Raw genomic sequence first — 19,708 nt, 5'->3', positions numbered from 1 at the left:
GCATGCTCCTTTCCATCTATTTCTCTTTCATAGTAAGAGGTTGTTTTTCTTCAGAAAGGCAATTCAGTCTGTATCCGGTTTTGACCTGATCCAAAAAAATGCTGTTGACATATTTGGTTAAGTTTATTATGTTTCCCACACAACTTCTAATATGTACCATTTTTACAACTGGGACTGCTGATACTGCTTTCTATTTAGCGAACTGGATTTTGCTGAAGATATTGTGGAGAAGGTACAAGGAACCATCTACCCGCAGCTACTCTTGGGCAGTGCTAAGGTAGACACACTGCTTATGGCTAAGCTCAAACAGGTCAGATACTACGCCAGAGGGTACAGTGCCTTGCACAGTAACATGACTCTTTAATGGACCAATAAATTAACTGGGATTGAAACACGACTTCAGAATTTAGGCCATCTTGACCCCACAATCCTTCCTAGCTTCCCCAGGGCTGTGATTATCATTATTTACTAGCTCTTTTATGTGATCGCTACCTTTGTTTCTGTCCCCTCGCACACATGAGAGATTGCAGCCTCAGAAAAAATGAGACACCTCCCAGAAGTAAAAATAAACTCCCTAAATACTGGGGAACAGGGAAAAGGCATGAGTTTGGCCTAAACCATGTGCATGTAGGAACAACATCTGATGCTAGCAATGGAAGAAATTACCAGGACCACATGAAAAAGTTATCAGGGAAGGCACATTTCCTTGGTAAAAATACCCTGTAAATAAAAAGCCACTATGCTAACTAAAGAAAATGATGTTATCTTAGGGAGAATATGTCAGGGAGTGTATTGGGAGGTGACGTCTTAGGAAATGAGGTCCCCCAGAAGTGTCATTTCCCCCACTACCCCAGGGGGAAATTCCTTTGGCCGTGTCCAAGCACCCTGCACGAGAGACTTGGGAGGTTATCCCCACCTCACGGCGAACCTCTGATCAAAGTCCCGCTGCAGCAGCGGAGATGAACCCCGCAATGTCCGGCGCGGGCTGCCTGCAAAGCGGTCCGTGTCAACAGAAACCAGCACGCACCCCGGGGGCCGTGTGTTTGGGGGTGCAGACTCGCCGGGAGAGGCTCGCGCTGGGCCGCGGCTCCCTCGACGCGTTTCGATGCTGCTGCAGGGGATAAACGAGCCCGTTTCCAGCAACGAGAGGCCGCGCTGGCTGCGGCCGAGCCCCCGCCGGGGCAGCAAGGCCGCGGCCCGGCAGCGCGGGGCAGCGCGGGCAGCGCCCGCCGTCCCCCGTTCCCACACGGGCTCCCCGCCTGACAGCGGCCATGTGTCTGCCCAAGTGTGATTAACACCGACTTGCCAAATCTCCCCCCGGGCCATTTGGGGCATTGCACGCGTCCGCGCTCCGTGTTTACACAGCGGCGCCTTCGCGCGGAGCCGTTTTTTGTTTATGGCGCTGGCAAACGAGCCGGGGGAGGTGGGCTGCGCCGCGCTCATCAGCCGCCGGGTATAAAAGCCTCCGGGCCCAGGCGGGCAGGGCGAGGTGGGTGGCGGCGCTGCCTTTACGCGGGTCGGCAGAGCATGGAGGGCGGACGGATGCGCTGCGGCTGCCCGCCCTTGGCGGCGCTGCCCCCCCGCAGCTGCCCCAAGGGCCCGCACGGGTACTCGCCCCCCTCCTCGCCGCCGCTGTGGTGCGCGGGGCCGGCCGCGCGCCAGTGGCCCGGCCCTAACGGCCGCGCGCGCGCGCCAACGGCTCTGCCCTAACGGTCCTGCCCTTGCCCCGCAGGTCCGCGCCCTTCTGGAGACCCTGGGTGCCCGCGCAGGGCGAGGCGGCCCGGCGGCCCGGCACCGGGCCCGCTGCGGTGAGTGCGTGTGTGTGGCGGGGGGGAACGCGGCTTCGCAGCATCCCCACGGGGTGGCTGCGTGCGTGTGGGGGGGGCGGCGGGGGGGGGGGTTGCCGAGGTTGAGCCCCCCTGAGGGTGGGCGCCGCGCTGCTCCGAGCCGGCCGAGGATGTGATCTCTGCTCTCTCGTCCCCAGGCTCACAGCCCCTGCGGGCTGGCGGGAGCCTCCCGAAAGCTGGCGCAGTACACGCACCCCGTCAGGTAAGTGGCTGTGCAGGGCAGGCTTCTGCGGGGCAGCGCCGGTGCCGCCCCCCCCTCGCTGCTGCTGCTGCAGCCGGAGGGAAGAGCCTCCTGCTCGGCAGCGCTGGCTGGCAAAGTACTCGGGGCCATATATGTGTGTGTATATATATTTTTTTCAAATATTTATGTAGCTATTTAAGTACCTTCAGAGGGGCATGGGGGTCAAGATTCCTTTGAACTGACAGGCCCTTGAGCAAATGATTGCCAGCACTCATGCATTTACCTGATCTTTAAGATGCTCAGGTGCTTCTGCGGTTTGGGACTTAAGACAGTTACACAGTGATTATGGCATCTTTTTTGTGATGGCAGGGCTGGCTGAAGCACCTTGCTGCTCATTCCTGTGCCCTGGAGGGAAAAAATACAAGGAGGGGGAGGGATATTGAAAAATTGAATTACTTCATGGGCTGCTTCACTATGAAACTCCCATGTCCATGCCTGCACCTGCTTCCTTGCACTGGGAGGGAGGAAGTGACAGAAGGAGAGGACATGAACTGATAGAGCCAGCATTGCCAAGAGAAATACTTGTGTAACTGCTGCTTTAATGATGAAGGTGGTAATAGTATCTGCATCTGTAAACTACTTAACCCCAAAGTATCCAAAGTCATCTTGCAAACAGAACTCATCAGCAATGTGGAACTAACAGAACAATACTGTCAGTTCTGATGAAGGCATAAAGCAAATGACTACAGCTGAATCCACAGGAGAAGCTGTGTTCAGCTAGTACTAGTAGTTGGCTGCAAGGTGGCTGAATAACACAGGTTGTTATTTCAGATAAGATGCAGGTCTCTCCCAAATCTAGGCTCTGATCCCTTAAATGCTGAGGCATATGCTTCCTAAGCAATTGCACTGACTTCACTGAGACTGCTTACATGCTTAGAGGTATGGGTGATTGCTGGAGGGAACACTGGGGGTGGAGAAATCTTATGAAGCAAGTATCAGTTACTTCGTACTGCAAAGGAAGCAGTGTTGCAACAGTAACTGAGAAAGCATTCTTGTACTTGCTATAAAACCATCCAGTTCTGTAACCTGATGTATTTCTATTATGAATAATCTGTATTTAATTGCTTTTGTCACAACTTGCTATTTTCTAATCTCTGGAGGCCTCTACTGTGTATTTTTTCTGACAGCTACTTTCAAACTGTAAGCAAAAGAGGCTGCTAGTTGAAAAGAAACAGGAAATATGGATTATATTAGTTGGGTAACACTATCTCACTATCTGCTAGCCCTAAACAGTGATATCAGCAATTTGTGTGTTAATTTCTGGGTAGAACATGGAAGCTACTTTGAAAACCAGAGGCATGGGGCATCTTTAAGAAGTAAAGCAGATGATTCTTCTTGGTAAGACAGGACTTGGGTGAAATATCAAGGCCTGATCCTCTTAACACTAATCTTAGTCACTATCATTCCTTTCCACTTTGAGTCTTGCCTTAGACCACTGTAAACCAGAGCCAAGATCTGACCTGCAACAACAAAAAGCACTAATTTAATCCAAATATATTGGGGATCCTGTTCAACACCTGTTACACTTCCTGGGAGTTGTTCCCATGAGGTCAGTAGTATTTGGATCAGGTCCCAGGAATCCTATTAAGGTACCAGTGGTAAGTTTCTGAGATGTAGTGGATCTCAGGCTTTAGAGTAGTCTTGCTAGAAAACTAGGGCTTTAAATGCATTTTTGCCTTTTCGGATGAAAACACAGAATCCAGAGAATATTTTTATATTAAAGTAGAAAGTAGCTTAGTGATGACTGAGAATGTGAGGGGAAAACTCAGGTGGGAAGCTGTCTGCTAGATAAACAGAACTTCACTGCTTCCTTTCTGTCAGCATCCAAGTAGAATATGTAATAACAAATAAACCTGTTGTATACTTGTTTCAGACTATTTTGGCCCAAATCAAGGTGCTATGATTACTTATATCAGGAAGCTGAAGCACTTCTGAAAAACTTTCCGGTTCAAGCTACAATTTCCTTTTATGAAGACTCAGATAGTGAAGAGGATGATGATGATGATCTAGAACAAGATTCAAGAATGGAATCAGATTGCTGATTGCAGGAAAGGCCAAGGCTACTTCCAAGACATTTTATTTAAACATAATATAATGTATTATAGTATTTTTAAAGATAATTTATTTGTATGTAAGTTATTAATAAAACTGAAATGTTTTGTAATTTTATATGAACCTTTTATTTCATTCTAGTCCTGTCCCATTTCTAGGCAGGGAGGGTGGTGATTATATTTTCTTTACCCCCAAGGAAATATATTTGAGTTCTAGGCCCTAGATTTTGTAGACTATAGACTTGGGCACCAATTCTAGGAGCAAAGATCTGGATGTCTTGCTTTAAATGGTTCTGTGGTTATATGACTTCCTCCATAATTAAGGAAACAAGGAAAGGTTTTCTTTATGGTGTAGTAGGCCCAAAGCAGAGGCACATCAAAGAATCAATTTGGATCAAGTATATTGTGCCTGCTGTTATAATGGGGTTTCAAACATTGGGGGTGGTGAGGAAGACAAGCATTACAGCTGTTTTCCAGCTGGAGAGAAGGGTCCAAATTTTACTTAAATATGACAATTTGATTTAACAGGTCTCACTCATGACTGAAGAAAGCGTTTGCCTTAGGTCTCTCATGTGCATGAGCTGTATTGTTAAATGTAAATGCAGTGTAAAATTATTATTAGTTTTGTGTGTGAACTGGACATCAAGAATTGTATGGTTTTTTGTTACTATAATCACAGCAAAGTCTGGACTATGTTGGTAATACAAAGAATGAGCTGCAACAACTACAGTAATAATCATCCAGGCCAAAGCCCCTAAAAGGACAGAGATCCAAAATTTTAACTCAAATACTGCTGTCTGGTACAGCCTATGTATATACACCAAACTGTCCTTGCCTGACCTCTGCTGTGGTGCATGGGGTCTGGCCTTGCAGCAGCAGCCCCAAAGAACTTGCCCCACTGCATACACCCAGAGCATGCCTGACACGGCATGGCAAGAAGTACTGAATCCCTTGCAGGCAGCACTTTATGTTGAAAATGCAGGCAGCAGTTATAATTGCATTACCATATATAATACAATATATTTACACATTGCAATATACATTATATACAATTCTATATTGTATATACAATCATATATACTATATGTTTTAGATATACACATATCTTTTATATTTTTTATATGTTATAATTGCATAACATTCATCTTATAAAATAGATATATGTAAGATATATATAATTGCATTATCTATTATAATCCCTGTTATAATAGTTTCGGCGTTTGAACAGCGCACCTGAAGTTAGGAGAGGGGTCTGTAAGAATAACTTTAGCGCAATGGCGTACGAGCTACTCAGGAAACATCCTCACCGGCTGCGCTTTGCCCTGTCCTTAGCGCTTGGCAGCGAAACCGCGCCGCGGCAGAACACCTCAGGCTCGCGGGCCTGGAAGGCAGCAGGGGAAGGGAAACGGGAGCGTTTGGATCGAGGGGCCGTTTCACGCGGCGGCGCAGCGAGCACCGGGCCAGGGCCGCCGCGGGTGACACCGGCACAGCCGCTCCCGGGGCGGGGCGGGGCGGGGCGGTGCTGGCCCCCTGCGCGCCCCGCCCCCTGCGCGGCGCGCCCCGCCCCCGCGCCGCGCGTGCGCCGTTCGCGGCGTGCCCGCAGGCCGCGGCGCGGTGGGCAGCGGGATGCTGAACGTGCCACCGCCGGCCTTCCCCGCCCCCCGCTCCCAGCAGCGGGCGGCGGGCAGCAGCCGCAGCAAGGTAGGGGCGGCTCGGGCCCGCCGCGGGAGGGAGGGGGTGTTTCGCGGCCCCGGCCCCGGCCCCGGCCCCGGCCCCGGCCGGTGTCCGGCTCCCGGGCGCTACCGCCGCGGCGAGCACGGCCGGGGCCGGGGCGTTTCGCAGGGCCGCTTCCGCGGCGGGGCTGCCCCGCGCCGGTTTGCTTGAAGCGTCTCGTAACGCCGCAGCTGCTGCGAGCGGAAAAGCGAAGCGGCGGCGGGGCCGGACACTGCCGCGGTGCTGCCGCCGCTTCTGCGGAGGTGGATGGCGACACTTCCTGTCCCGGCTCTCCTGGCTTTCCTGTTGCGTAGCTCTGCTGGAGCCGTTCTTAACTTAACGTTACAGCGTGCAACTTAAAGCTTGCGCTTGCGGCGTTCACCCTGGGAGCCTTTTGGGGGCGCTCGGTGTTTGCGTGTGTCTGTGGAAATCACGCTTGGGGCCCAAACCGTTAGGCTGGAGTAACGTCGGGTGGCTTGCGTCTGTGCGCTCTTCAGGGTTATTATCCTGGATTCCGGCGCGGCTTTTTAAGACCGCGATGCTTTAGGCCTGTTCTCTCTGTTGTTAGAATGTGGAGCAAAAGGGTTCCCGCCCCCGGTGCGGTGGGAAGGGAAGAGGGGAGGAAGCCTTAGGATCTTGCCCTGCCTTCGGGGCAGGCCGTGGCTAGTATGTCTGTGGTCAGCTGGAGCACTTCCCCCGGCTTGCCCTGCGTGAGTTTTCTAGTTGCTGCAGGACTTGTAGAAAGTCTTACTGGATACCGTGAAGATGAAATTTCAAATGCTTTTTCCTACATAACCTTGATTTTTCAAATTTTTTTTCTTTGTAAATGATTTGCCATTTCATTGCTGCTCACAAATTTCCAGGCCATAGCTAAAATGTCACTGATAAAACTTCTTAGTACTGCAGCTACAGGAGGACTTGGTATCTGCAGGTTAATGTTTGTTGGTATTTAAGAATTCCCTTGCTTGGGTTATTAAATAGGAAACTTCCTTAACCAGCCTTACTGCTGTATAGGGGTCCCAAATATCAGTGAAGAATACAGGTTGTTTTGTTTCTCATTTGCCCGAGTCCTCCTTGAGAGTTTAGAAAAGTGTTTTGAGTGGCTTGTCTCTTTACTTAGAGTTTACCAGTGTTTGCACATTTACTACTTTTCAGGTACCTTTAAAGCCAGGAAGGAGTCTTATGGATTGGATTCGACTCACTAAAAGTGGGAAAGACTTGGCTGGTTTGAAAGGGAGGCTAATTGAAGTGACTGAAGATGAGCTTGCTAAGCACAACAAAAAGGAGGACTGCTGGATATGTATAAGAGGTTGGTTGCTGTGATGTTGCTTCTACATTTTTTTTGGCTAGTGTCTTTTCTGTACAAAACCCACCAAAAAACAGCAACAACCACTACATTTAGGCCAGATACAACTTCAATGTAACAGGATGCAATTTTGTTTGAGTTAGAGATCTTATGTAACAAAAAATTTTTCTTTGTTTTCAAGCCTTTCTTAAGAAGTCTTCAAAGTGAGCATACTTTACTCCTGTTGTATGCTTGTATATGAAAATAATAAAACATACGGTTACAGGTGATGCTCAAACAGCAGGAGCTTAGCAAGAATAAGACATTGAAAATGCTGACATGTGCTGACAGTCTGCAGTCTTGAAGTGTTTAGTGTCCTTAGCAGTTGAAGAGTTTTAGTGATCACTTTAAAATGTCTGAAGGTGTAACTTCTAAAAATGTTGTTCAGATCTGTACAACAGCCTTTGGGAAATAAGTGTGTGTAAACCCATACACTACTTCCTCATCATAAAATTCAGAAAGGCAAATGACAGCTGCCATACAGAGCAGTTGTTGCCTATAAGAACAAATACCTGTAGTAACGAAGCCATGCTTTTTATGTAACTAATTTTAAGAAAATTTAGCTCAAAAATTGAAATCGTTATAATTAGAATTAACAGTGTGTTAAAGGTGGTTTGGAGCAATAGCCCTGTCTAGAAGAGCTTTTTCAGTGCTGAAGCTGAAGTTCCCATTTGTCTTGCAGAAAGAAGCAGAATGTTTGCTCTCTGGTTTAGTCATTCTTTAGAGATTAAAATATGCTAATGTGGCCTTAAATTTGTTATGATAACGGTACTTCTATGAAGATAAATTAAGAAAGACCAGAGTGGCTAATGTGATCTTTCTTTAGGAAAAGTGCTTCGTGTCAGTGGTAACTTCTTTAACCTAGTAAGGAACAGCTTTGATATTTGCCATGATGTCAGCTCTGAACTATCGAAAGAAATTTAAGAATTTCTTTACAAGGGTGATAGCGTGGTTATGTTGGGTGTTAAAGGGAATGAGAGTGAAAGAGAGGGTAAAATGTCACTTAATACTAGCTTTTTTTAACAAAATAATAAAATTGTTAATGCCCTGTGTGTGCTGATCTCGGACATACTAACAAAACTATAGCAGAAGGAGAACTCAAGAAAGGTTGTTTACTGTGGACTATGTTTATTTCCCTCACAAAAAAGGACACTTACTACTACAGACGGAATCACTGCTTAAGAATACTTCTGCTTTGTTTTTAATCTCTTATTCCCCCTAGGCTACATCTTTAAGGCTCATTTTTACAAAAAACTCTATCATGCTGCTTCTGCATCTGTCTTTAATTTTCACATCTCCACCTTTTCTTTGTCCTAAAACTAATAATGAAAACACAGCATAATTGAGAATCCTGGTAGATGATCTGTTGACATGATATATGGACAAGTTGTAAAATAACACCATTGCAGAAAAACTAAATGAATTCTTTGCTTTGGTGTAGTTAGACTGCAGCTCTATGGGGAAAAAGCAGAAAGTGATGAGAAGGGTGTGAAGTGGAAGAAGATCAGGAACTACCTCTGTTCAGAAACTAGTAAGGTGATCCTCAAACAAAATTGTCATATAGGCCACAGATATGTTAAGTGGGATGCCAGGGGTTTAAAAAAGAAGTGAGTGAAGGGTATATAAATGAGATTTTTTACTCGTGCAAGTTTGTTGGTAAATTGACTGTTAGGCTAACATTCAGGAGGTCCTTACTATTTAGATTTTTACAAATATATTTTCTTGTGTGCAGTAATCAGTGCCACACACAAGATGGCATAGTGGATACAGTCATCAGAAGACCAGGTCAGTAAAATGTGCAAAAATAATTTCTTTGTTGTTTCTTGGAGAGGTAAATGGGGGAGAACTTGGAGGGCTGCTGTTATGAAATAGGATAGTCCTAGGTATGTGTTGTATTCCCTGACTGCCCCCCACCCCACCCCGTGCTCAATGCCTACCTCTCTCTCTGGAGTAATGCACGCTTTTTAATGAGTTAAAAGCTTCTTATGGGAGCACTGGCATGGCTCCACTTTTGGTAGCTTCCTGTTTTGCTAATTTTATATAACTTCAAATGTTCTGCTAGGTAGACCTATATTAGTTCTCTAAGCAGCAGTATGTCTGCAGTTAAACCTGTTTCTAGTTGCATTCTCCAAGCTCTAATTACTTCAGTTGCTTGGCAACAGTAATTAGACTTCATCTTTTCAGGCCTGTGAAGCATTGTTTTATCTCACTGGAAATACTAAGAATAGTACTTGTGTAGAAAGAATGTGCTTTTGCTGGGTCAAAAATGTTATCAGTGTTAGAAGCCTTTAGTGAGTACGGAGTATGTGTAGTTTATGTTGTTGAATCTGAAGAATGGAAGTCTTGTTGCCAGTGATGGCTGTTTTTCCTTATGGGAGACTGTTCCTCTCTGTAGGTGTTTATTCCGTATGTAAATGGTAGCAGGGAAGCAACTGTGAGAGCACTTTAGGAGTAACTTAATTGGAAGGGAAAGGGAAGACAGTTTTGTGCACTAACTGGGTCAGTGTTATGTCCCTGCTTAAATCGGTCTCTTGCTTTTTTACCCCATAGCCAGGATAGAACATGTGCAACTTCAAGTGCTTTTTTGTTAAAGTCTTGACCCTGTAGGTGCCCCCAGACATTCACTGGGACAAGTGGTATGACTTCGTAGGAGTGACATCTCCATGTGATATGTCTTGTGGTATATATGACTGTGTAATTTATGTTTCTGTTTTTGGAAAGTCGGACCATTCATTCTGATGATGCTTACTGTTTGCCATTACATGCTATTTAGTATACATTAATTCTTACACTGGTTTTGGTGATGCGAAAATAGTTATAGTGGTCTTAGAAATTTGCTCACAGGTATTTATGTTCCATTTTCCACAGGACTTGTGTATAATGTCACACCATACATGGAATATCATCCTGGTGGTGAGGACGAACTAATGCAAGCAGCGGGAACAGATGGTACAGATCTCTTTGATCAGGTGAGAACAACTGGCAGTGAATGACTTGCTCGCCAAAAGGTATTTTGAAAAACGCACATTTTCTGTTTATTTTTAGGGCATCCCTGTGGAAATCGTGTTTTAAACTTTTTCAAGGTTAAGGAAAGTCAATGGATTTGTGTTCAGAATTGCACTAAAGTGTGCTGAAAGTAGCATATGGTTTAAATCTAGTATCAAAAGATGATAATGGAGATGTCACTCTACATTGCTCAGCTGATGCTTCAATTTGACCATTTTATTAAATTACTTGTTTTTTAGCTGAAATAGCAATAAAGTTAGCAACAATTTGAGATACATCATTCGTAATAAATTTCTGCATCGACTAACTGCTGTCTCTTGGGAGGCATTGTCTTCTCAGAGCGTATTCACTGTGTATTGACAAATGCTTGTAGGATTCTCTTGTCTAATAACTTGCTTGCTGCATTATCAGTTAACAAAGTACTAAGAAAAACTGCTGGCACTGCTGTAAACTGATTGTGAACAAATCATAACATGACATTTGAAGTCTTTTCTTTGTTTACCCTTTGCTTTTAGATGTTTTAAAAAAACTCTTAAAGGATTTGCAACATGGATGTACTTTCTGTAAGGAATCCCATGCAAACCTGGTGCTATACAAATGCACTCTAAGAGATGATTCACTGAGTTGGTATCTTTTTTTTTTTTTTTTAGAAACAGACATTCTTTAAGCCTCTTTCATTCATATGTTTTGAGAAACAGGGACAGAGCAGAAAGAAGTTCTTTTATCTCTTTACAGTTCTTACATCACGGTATGTTATTTGCGCAATGTTTTTAACAATGCGTGTTAGCAAGGGAAAGATGTGACAAAGCCTTTTTGCTTTGTTTTGTTCAGTTTATTTTGGTTAATCCTTTCGCAAATGAAGTGTTGAGTTCAGGCATAATTCTCCCTTGGTCACAAAGCATCTCTGGTTTAAAGAAATTTGCAGTTTCTCTTCTAAAAAAGTTCATCCAGTATCAAATTGTGGCCTGAAATTCTGATTCTAGATCGCTGTTTGTCAGGTATTGTGTGGTATCTTCAGAAATAGGAATCTTGTTAGCAGAGAAATGCCATTCTGATACTTCTTACTCACAATGCATATTCAGAAGTCCATCGAATTGTTCCTAAGTTCACCTACGTACTTGCTACTTGGTTTTTTTGTTTTTTTTTTTTGGCCTAGGAGTGGAAAACAGTGTTCAGACTCATAAAATGTTTTTCACACTTCTGTTTCTGGCTGATATCTTTTATGTTCTGGAAACATTTCCATTGTCATCTGTTCTGCTTTAGCATTCTGTGTTGGTCAGATACTGATCTATTCAAATATTTGGTAGGCTGCTAGTGCTTCTCAGAGTAAGTTCTGAAAAATTAATTGTACTTCAAAATCCTTCATTTCATTCCATTATCTGTATACTAGGAAACTACTGCTTGTAGATGGGACATCCTTGTCTCATCTCCTCAGCTTTTCCAATCTGAAGGGTTTTTTGTTTTTTGTTTTTTTTTAATCTCTACATACCATTCAAATTTGTCATGTTGCACTCTGTTTCCTTTTCTCTTTTCATGATGTCATCCTGGATGCCATATCAGAATTGGCTTTTCTGCTATCCATTTCCTATGGAAGGTCTCCAGCTCTGATCTGTAAAGCTTCTGCTTTTTCTTCACTTTATTTGACTTTCTAAAATTGATTGTTTCCCAGTGATTCAGTGTTTATAAGAAATAAATAAACAGAAATACACCAAGCTTGTAGGAGATTTTGATATATCTAAACTGTTACATGGTGTCTGTCTTTCCTTCATCAGCTGCTCCTTTTTCCCATCATTTGTATCTAGAAAAAACTAATTTTGCTTGTGGTAAAGACCTATTCAGGTTCCTTTAAGTACATAAAGCACAGGCTGGGATGCTGTAAACATTATAAAAAAGCCCTTCTGGAATCTTTGGTATAATTTCCTATAGCTCAAGACTGTGGTCTTCAGATACTGCAAAGCATAAAATTAATAAATTAAGCTACTGTCTGCTTTTCAAGGTTGTATTTTTTTTTAAACTTAAATACATGCTATTTGTAATAGAAGTAAAAATAAGTGCTGAATAATTGAACAATAAGTGCCTGGGTTAAACAAATTTCTGCTAAATTAAAATCTGCCACTGTACCAAAAATGAACTCTTTTGGTATGGTATTTCACTTCATAGAATAACAATGTAGTAAGAATTACAAATTTTATGAAAATCAATTTTTTTAATATAGGTTCACCGTTGGGTCAATTATGAATCCATGCTGAAGGAGTGTCTTGTTGGAAGAATGGCTCTCAAGCCTGTTGCTGTTCCAAAAGGTGAGTGTTTTTAGAATTAAACTTCTAATGTTTTATTCCAAAGTTATCTAGAAGTTGTGGGAAATCCTAAATCATCATACTTATGAGGAGAGTCTGTATTCTGGCACAGAAATGAAGACTGTTGCATATATTTAGTCTTCTGACAGCATGTAGGTGAAGATGAAACTGTTTTATAAATGAAGACTTTTATATGTGATGTACTTCTACTTTTCTTCTTTTGTTCTTAGTCACCAGAAAACGGGTGTATGTGTGCGCATGTGTGTGTACATTCTCCCCCCTTGGCAAGGAACCCTCTTCCTTCTTCAAGTCCTGGAGGACAAGCTATCATGGGCAGCTCTTGGGTATAATTTAGAGCATACAGAAATAAAAGTGAGGCTTTTCATACAGTGTTTCCACTGTCGTAGCTTCAAAGCCAGATATATGTCTGGAAAGTTGCATATATATTAAGATATTTGAATGCACGTGATATAATTCTTCCCAGAATCCTTTACTGGGCCTTCTAGGGTTTAAGTTAACTTGGAGAAAATTTTGCTAATAAAACAGACTCTTTTGAGCCAGGACAAGAGATATAATTCATTGTCTTGAAATGCTGGTGATGTTTTTTTCTAATTTTGTGGCATCCTGTAGTTCACAAATTAAGCCATCTCTTGCATGATGCTCTTCAAGCTCTGACAAAACATATTTCATACTTGTTGAACACTTAGATTGCTTTACCTTACAGTTAGGCTGAATTTCTTTATCTCTGCTCTTATGAAGGGAAAATAGGATTTTACATTTCCATGTTGCTAGGTAGTAAATTCTGTTGTGGAGTTTTTAAGCTAAATGTTGCAATGTATTAACAAATCAAGACAGAGTAACTGCTTCATAGCTAATGGAGTTGAGGTGTTACAGATGAATTACTGCCACTTTGTCAGCTGTGTTAGAAACTTAAAAGTAAGCCTCCATGGGTTTTTTTAATTTCATTAGTCTTCAACTTTTCTGCAACTGGAGGGAATTCTTGTGACAGCAGCAAATAAAAAAATAAATGTGTCTTTGCTTCTGCTAGCTATGCCAGTCCATTTTCTGCTGCTTACTTTCTCTTTGGCTTTCCTCTCTAATAGGACTGCTCCATCCATTTAGCTGTAGTAAAATTTGCAGTTTAAAACATTGCCAGTTTTATGAAAATGGTTCTGTTGTCCGTGTGTCTTTTGACCATTTCAGGCTTGAAAAAAATGTAATTTCACTTAATTAAAAATGAAGCCTATCAGACTGGATTTGCTGAATGCTTATCAGAAAAAGCAGCAGTAATGGATCTGCTTCAGCAATCCAGATTTAGTTTAATAATTAGTCTTTAATACATACCCAGGCAAAACTGCATGTGTCAATTGAATAATTACTATCCCTACTTAAAAGTAGAAAGGCAAAAAAGACCATTGGGGACAGCTTGCTTGAAGGAAAATTCTTTAGTGCAAAATTCTAGAAGCTTACTTTGATTCATGGTGGGTTTTGCATCCTCCTCTTCTGAACAGTGAATTATGAAGAATGTGATTGATAAACTTCCTATTGGACAGCAATAATTCTTAGGTTATGTCCTTTTGTAAGACTGAGTTCAGCAAAATTTGGATTTGAAAATGGAAGAATAAAGTACAGAGCTAAGGTATATGCTTTTGAGTTTAGCATTAAATGGGACAATATGTATGGAGGAAAGACAGGACTTCAAATTATAGTATAAACTGTTTTTTTGTGGCACAGAGTGAGCCTTTGACAGTATTGCAAGCGTTGGTACTTACTGTTTGGTATAGTTTCAATACAGTGTTAGTAAGTCAGATGTGGATTTGTTGGAGCGTTGCTGGAAGATTTGTGACTGTTCAGCTTAGTTTTGTATTTCCTAGGTTCTAGAGATTTTTTGGAAGATAGTACCATTATTTACTCACTGAATTTCTAAGGAAGCTTAAGCTTGCCCTTGCATATTCTAGGGTTTTTGTATGAAAAAAAAGTCTTCTCTAGATGTTGGTGATGGTTAGCCTTTTGCTGAGTGGTCTTTGGGAATGCTGCTTGATGAACCATTCTTCTGTAGTGTTACAGAGCAGTGGAGGATTATAGCTGTGCCCTGGAACGTGTAGTGTTGTACTTGGTGAGAAGGCCTGCGTGGTAACTACAGCAATAACCAAGTGTGTGAGATACAGTTTCAGAATCTCCTTCCTCCTTCCCTCTCCCTCAGAAATCCTTTACAGTTTCAAACTTTTTGCCATTATTCTGCTTATTGTCCATTCAGGTTACTCAGCTCTAGATGTTAGCACAGACATTACTTTATCATCTGGTATCTTTTACTCCTGTTAATGTTCCTCACAGGCGCATCTTAATATATGCCCATATGTTACTTTTGTGGTAACATAACTTGTATATTGGAATGTATGTACTAGTTTGGATTATTAAGTCAGTCAGAATGGGCTGAGAGCTATAAGTGCGATGCAAAGAAGGAAGGTAGGACTGTATCTTGAAAATGCCTCTAACAGCTGTCCTTAAATTTGGAATACTAATTTTTGTGCAGCTTGTTAAAATACAGTGAAATAAGAGTAGAATTTTGAACACAAAGACTGAACTTTAATCAGAAACGAGTTTTTTGAGTGGCTTGCTTGTCTTAGCAGAATGCTTGAAATGGGATATGGCAGAATACACAGAGAAACACAGCCTAAAACAAGAGTCTTGGGAAAACTGTCTCATTCATCTTACAGAGCCTTTTCATCCCACAGTGGCACAACATGAAAGCTATATATATATATATATATATATATATATATATATATATATATAGGCAGAAAGCAGCTTGGGTACATCCAGAGGGCTAATTTCCCCCCAGATATTGCTGTGAGCAAGAGAAAGGTATTTTTCTGAGAGGCACTATGCCTTTGCCCTTGAGTTGAGTATTGTTATATATGAATTGACACTATGTATTCACACACTTACTTGGCCTTTATCCTCTTATCCATTCTCCTCCTAGTATTTAGATATTTTTTGTTTGAAAGTTGTTGCAGAATACTGTAGTTTTCATGAAAAGTTCAGATAATAACTTTCCAAATAATAAAAGCATTTGACAGAGGAGCTTATAGGAAGATTTTTTTTCCCTGGGCTTCTGCCAAGGATTGGGCTTAAAGTAGGTTTAGAAGTTGTAGATTAGATTCAATGTCTACTACATACTGACTTGAGACAAATGTCATTTAAAGTCCGACAGATTTAGCAAGCCTTGTAAGCTTCTTGGCTATGAAGTTTATAATTACACAAGGTAATCTGTGCTGTTTGTTTTGCAGTGTCAGGTAAGAGTTCTTGCATTTCCTGCCCTTGAGTGCTGTGCAACTTTCGGCATTTTTAACATAGTATTTTTTTCAATTATACAGAATATTTTGTAATGGTATTCAGTGCTGTATTTAATCTTGATATCTTGATTGCTGAAGCATCCTTGTTAATCTTTTTATGTTCTGGAGGTTTTATTTGGGGGTTCCTTAATTTGGCTCATTTCTTCAGTGCGATGTGTGCCTGTTAACTTCACTGTCTTGGTCACTGTTATTTTTCTTAATGCTTGTAGAGATTTCTTCTATATCTGAAGAGAAGAAACAGCTTAACGGTAAGTATTTGACCTGGGGCAAGGTGGGGAGCAAATCTTAAATTTATTTGAATGTGATTATTAAATGAGCAGCATTTATCAGAGACTGTCTGTTTGTATACTTCAATCTGATGTTGAGGTGATAGTAATCTGTGGGAATTACAGTAGGTGAAATTCTAATCAGGTAGGGTGAATTCAGTGATTAAAAGTGTTGAAAGATGGCAGTGGAATAGTGCAGAAAAGGGAGGTTTGAGGTTAGAGGCCAGTTCTTAGGGGAGTCCTTCATGGATGTGGCTTCTGCTGGAGTTGGACAAGGTAGGTTGCAAATAACGCCTTGCTGTTGAAATTTGCCAGTCCAAAATTGTCAGACTTTTTCATCCTCCACTGTACTAGAAAAGCTAGGTGGCCGTGGAGCTGGAATAACAGAAATGGGATGAAATTTTGTGGGAAATATAGAATTAATAAGACTCTACTGAAGCCTGAGAGTTTATTACATGAAAATGACTAGAGCTATGCATTTGATTTTGATCTTTTTAAGGAAGGAAAGCTATAGAGTAATTAGCAATCTTAGTGTAAGAGGCTCCCTAAAAGAACCTCTTGGGCTTACTGAATCCAGTTAAATGAGGTGTGATGGGAGTGTGTTGGCAGAGGAAATAAGATGAATACCTGTGAAGGGAAATATTACTGTTTGAGCTAGAGTCTGACCTTTTGGTGTGAAAACAGATGGGTATCATGAAAAAGTTGAGGCTGAAACTTAGGAGAAGAAATCTAGAGCAGTCGAATTTTGGAACAGCAGGAAGAGCAGAAACCAGGATGTGTCCTGGGGTGAATCCAGAGAAGTCTGAGGGTGGTATCCCAGCACATCTAGGCGCAGTGCAGGGAAGTTTACCCATTCATGCTCTGTCTGCTGCCTTTGAGTTCCCATTTGCTTTCTTCTGTTTTCATACTGTTTTTCTTACCCTCGCTTCATGTTCTGTGAATGTTGTCTTTGACTTTTAAAAGGCAGATTACCTTTTAGTATGTACAAGCATTGAACTACACAGACCTTTAATACTGCAGTTATGCATACGTCATATAAAAGTAAGCAAAACTGACTTTATTTGTTTTTGTTTTGCCAATAGCCTTATGGATCATTACACTAAACTTTGTGACAGAGTCTGCTTTCTGTCTCTTTATTTTTTTCTTCAGCACTGAACAAGTTGTTGGAATATGCTAATCTTGCTTTGAAGGGCGGGAGGAACTGGAAAACAAACTCTGCTTCACTGTCATTGGAATTATATCACAATGCAGCAGTTAGTAGTCATTAAATAACCCATAAATATTTTGATTCAAGTAGAAGACTAGTTGTACCATCTACTCCAATGTTTTTCTTTCTTCTGCTTGGTTCCATTGGTTCATGAATTTCTTACTTTTTGTGCTTGTCTAGCTGTGCTGAGTTTTCATATGGCTTGTTCATGTTGGTGGTAGATCCAGGAAAAGAAAAATAAGTGATATTCCTTCTCTCTTCCTGTCTGGCTTACCTACCTGCTCCTAGATATGTTGGGTTTTTTTTCATCCAGGTCATGTGAATTGTCAGAAGACATAGAAAATGTTGTGTATTTCCAACTTCTGATTGTAGTTTCATGCAAAAGTGCCAAAAACCGAATGAAATTATAAATAAAACCTGTTTGCTGTATTCAGCCTACCTGTCTGGCAAGACTGTTTTCAAAATAGGAAGAGTCAGTCCCTGAAGATTTTGGCACTGACATTAGCAGTTGTGGACATTTTTTATTTATTTTGTTTTACATTCTATGAGTTTTTCATATTCGGTAGTTGTATCTCGGTGCCTAGCTCTTGTAAATTGAAGTCTAAATGAGACTAGAAATAAACATTGCTGTCTGAAGGTGGAAAAGAGAAGCCTATGGCGTGGGCTGTGGTTTTTAGGAAGTTGTTGGTACTAATGAAGACATTTTTGTCCTACCAGTCTAAAATGTGTAAATAATAATTCTGTTTATATAGTGTGCTCAGGTCAATTATATAAGCATATTATAAATACACAAATATAAATAAATATATATTAATAATACATAAATATTTGTTAAATATAGCCTTTTTTTTAAGTACATCAATTATGTGTAAAGTTAGACTGAAGTTGCCAAAATATTTTGTTAGTGATGCAGCCTTGAAAGTGAAGCCTAATGTGCTCCTGGTCATCTGTTGATACTTGAGGTTCCAACAAAAGACATCAGAATTTCAAAGTGCTTCCTTTCCCAGGAACTTTAAGCACAGTATCAAATATATATTCTAAAAATGATCTTTTCAGCCTTGCCCCTTTGAGCTAAACTGAGGTTTCCCTTATATGCAAACTATTAAGATGATGATTTCTGTAATATTAACAGTAAAATAAATGACTTGGGCAGTTCCACCATCTGAAAACAATCTGGTGGTGTTGAGGATATGCACATCAGAACTTGAAAAAACACATGATGTGGAAAAGGGTGGTGGGAGGAGATATTCTAGAGCTTCAAATACAGAAAACAAACTCTTGTAGTTCAACAAGCTGGAATTATTCAGAGTTTCTCATAAGTAATATAAATGTTCCTGTTCTTCTTAGTAATGTTTGGAGTATTCAGATATGTAAGGTCTGTTCTGGGCCTTCTTAGAATAAAGAAAACAAAAGATACATAAAGCTTTTGTGGAATCCTAAAATAATTTAGGTTGGAGGGAACATCTGGAGGTTCTCTGGTCTGGTCCCCTGCTCTGGGGAACCAGAAAGGTGAACTTTGCTAAATCAGATTGCTCAGGAGCAGCCCCACCCTTATGGGAAAGAGGTGTCTCTCCCCTCCCCTCCCCTCCCCTCCCCAATATGTAATCAGAATTTCCTTTGGAACTACTTGTCCATTGCGTCTTTCCCTTCTGCTGTGCCCCTCTGAGAAGCCTGGCTGTCTCCTCTGTATCCCCTCCTCCCTTCTCTTTAGGTAGCTGAAGACAGAAGTTAGATTTCCCCCTTAGCCTTTTCTTCTGCAGGCTGAATAAACCCCGTTCTCTCGGCCTCACTGCATATGTCCTGTGCTCCAGCTGCTGACTGTCTTAGTGACTGTGCTGGCCTTGCACTGGTGTGTCTATGTCTGTCTTGCACTGGGAAGCCAAAACTGGACACAGCACTCCAGATGAAGTCTCCTAAGTAGAATAGAGAGGAAGGATCGCTCTTCTCAAACTGCTGGCTACACTTCTTGCCCAGGATGCAGTTGGCCACCTTCACTACAGGGATGCAGTGCTGGCTCAAGTTTAGCTTGTCTGCTAGGTCTCCAGATCCTTTCTGCAAAGCTGCTTTCTATGCAGTCAGGCCCCCAGCCTGTTTTGTTGCATGAGGCTATTTTGTCCCAGCTGCAAAATTTTGCATTTGCTTTTGAACTTCCTGCAGCTTTTGTAGGTCCATTTCTTCAATCTGTCAGGGTCCTTCTGAATGGTAGCTATAACCTTCAGTGTTTGGACTGCTTCCCCTCATTTGGCATTGTCTACAGACATCTTGACAGTGGGGCAGAGTGCATCCATCAGGTTGCTCATGCAGATGCTAAACAGTATTGGTATTCCCTAGGGAATGCCAGCTGTAACTAGCCACCGGTTGGACTTTGTACTGTTGATC

The 19,708-nt window shown here is 42.0% G+C and overlaps 2 protein-coding genes across 5 annotated transcripts in view; both read left to right on the top strand.

Annotated features, from left to right (window-relative positions):
- Window positions 1–1,527: 1,527 nt before the first annotated feature.
- RIPPLY2 (ripply transcriptional repressor 2) lies at window positions 1,528–4,155 on the top strand. The gene is made up of 4 exons (XM_067294817.1): window positions 1,528–1,607; window positions 1,733–1,808; window positions 1,985–2,049; window positions 3,962–4,155. The coding sequence occupies exons 1-4, from the start codon at window positions 1,528–1,530 to the stop codon at window positions 4,128–4,130; spliced, it is 390 nt and encodes a 129-aa protein (XP_067150918.1). The 3' UTR covers window positions 4,131–4,155.
- Window positions 4,156–5,732: 1,577 nt separating this feature from the next.
- CYB5R4 (cytochrome b5 reductase 4) overlaps window positions 5,733–19,708 on the top strand; it is a 36,088-nt gene continuing 22,112 nt past the window's right edge. For 3 of the 4 annotated variants that reach the window (XM_067294046.1, XM_067294045.1, XM_067294048.1), the window contains exons 1-5: window positions 5,733–5,840; window positions 7,008–7,161; window positions 10,066–10,166; window positions 12,419–12,503; window positions 16,066–16,104. In XM_067294046.1, the coding sequence (XP_067150147.1) occupies window positions 5,766–5,840; window positions 7,008–7,161; window positions 10,066–10,166; window positions 12,419–12,503; window positions 16,066–16,104 (454 nt within the window). In that variant the 5' untranslated portion in view covers window positions 5,733–5,765. Of the gene's footprint in view, window positions 5,841–7,007; window positions 7,162–8,929; window positions 8,983–10,065; window positions 10,167–12,418; window positions 12,504–16,065; window positions 16,105–19,708 lie in introns of those variants that run through there. The other variant, XM_013948991.2, reaches the window with a different exon arrangement.

Source organism: Apteryx mantelli, chromosome 3 (genome assembly GCF_036417845.1).
Source record: "Apteryx mantelli isolate bAptMan1 chromosome 3, bAptMan1.hap1, whole genome shotgun sequence".
NCBI lineage: Eukaryota > Metazoa > Chordata > Aves > Apterygiformes > Apterygidae > Apteryx > Apteryx mantelli.
Note: the sequence above shows the minus strand (reverse complement) of the source record. Positions and strands in the feature narration are given on the sequence as shown.

Excerpts from the sequence above, each read along its gene's own strand:
- RIPPLY2 (XM_067294817.1), top strand. The coding sequence starts at position 1,528 with ATGGAGGGCGGACGGATGCGCTGCGGCTGCCCGCCCTTGGCGGCGCTG. Across the intron at positions 1,809-1,984 it reads CCGGCACCGGGCCCGCTGCG|GCTCACAGCCCCTGCGGGCT; the intron begins GTGAGTGCGTGT and ends TCTCGTCCCCAG. Across the intron at positions 2,050-3,961 it reads CAGTACACGCACCCCGTCAG|ACTATTTTGGCCCAAATCAA; the intron begins GTAAGTGGCTGT and ends TACTTGTTTCAG.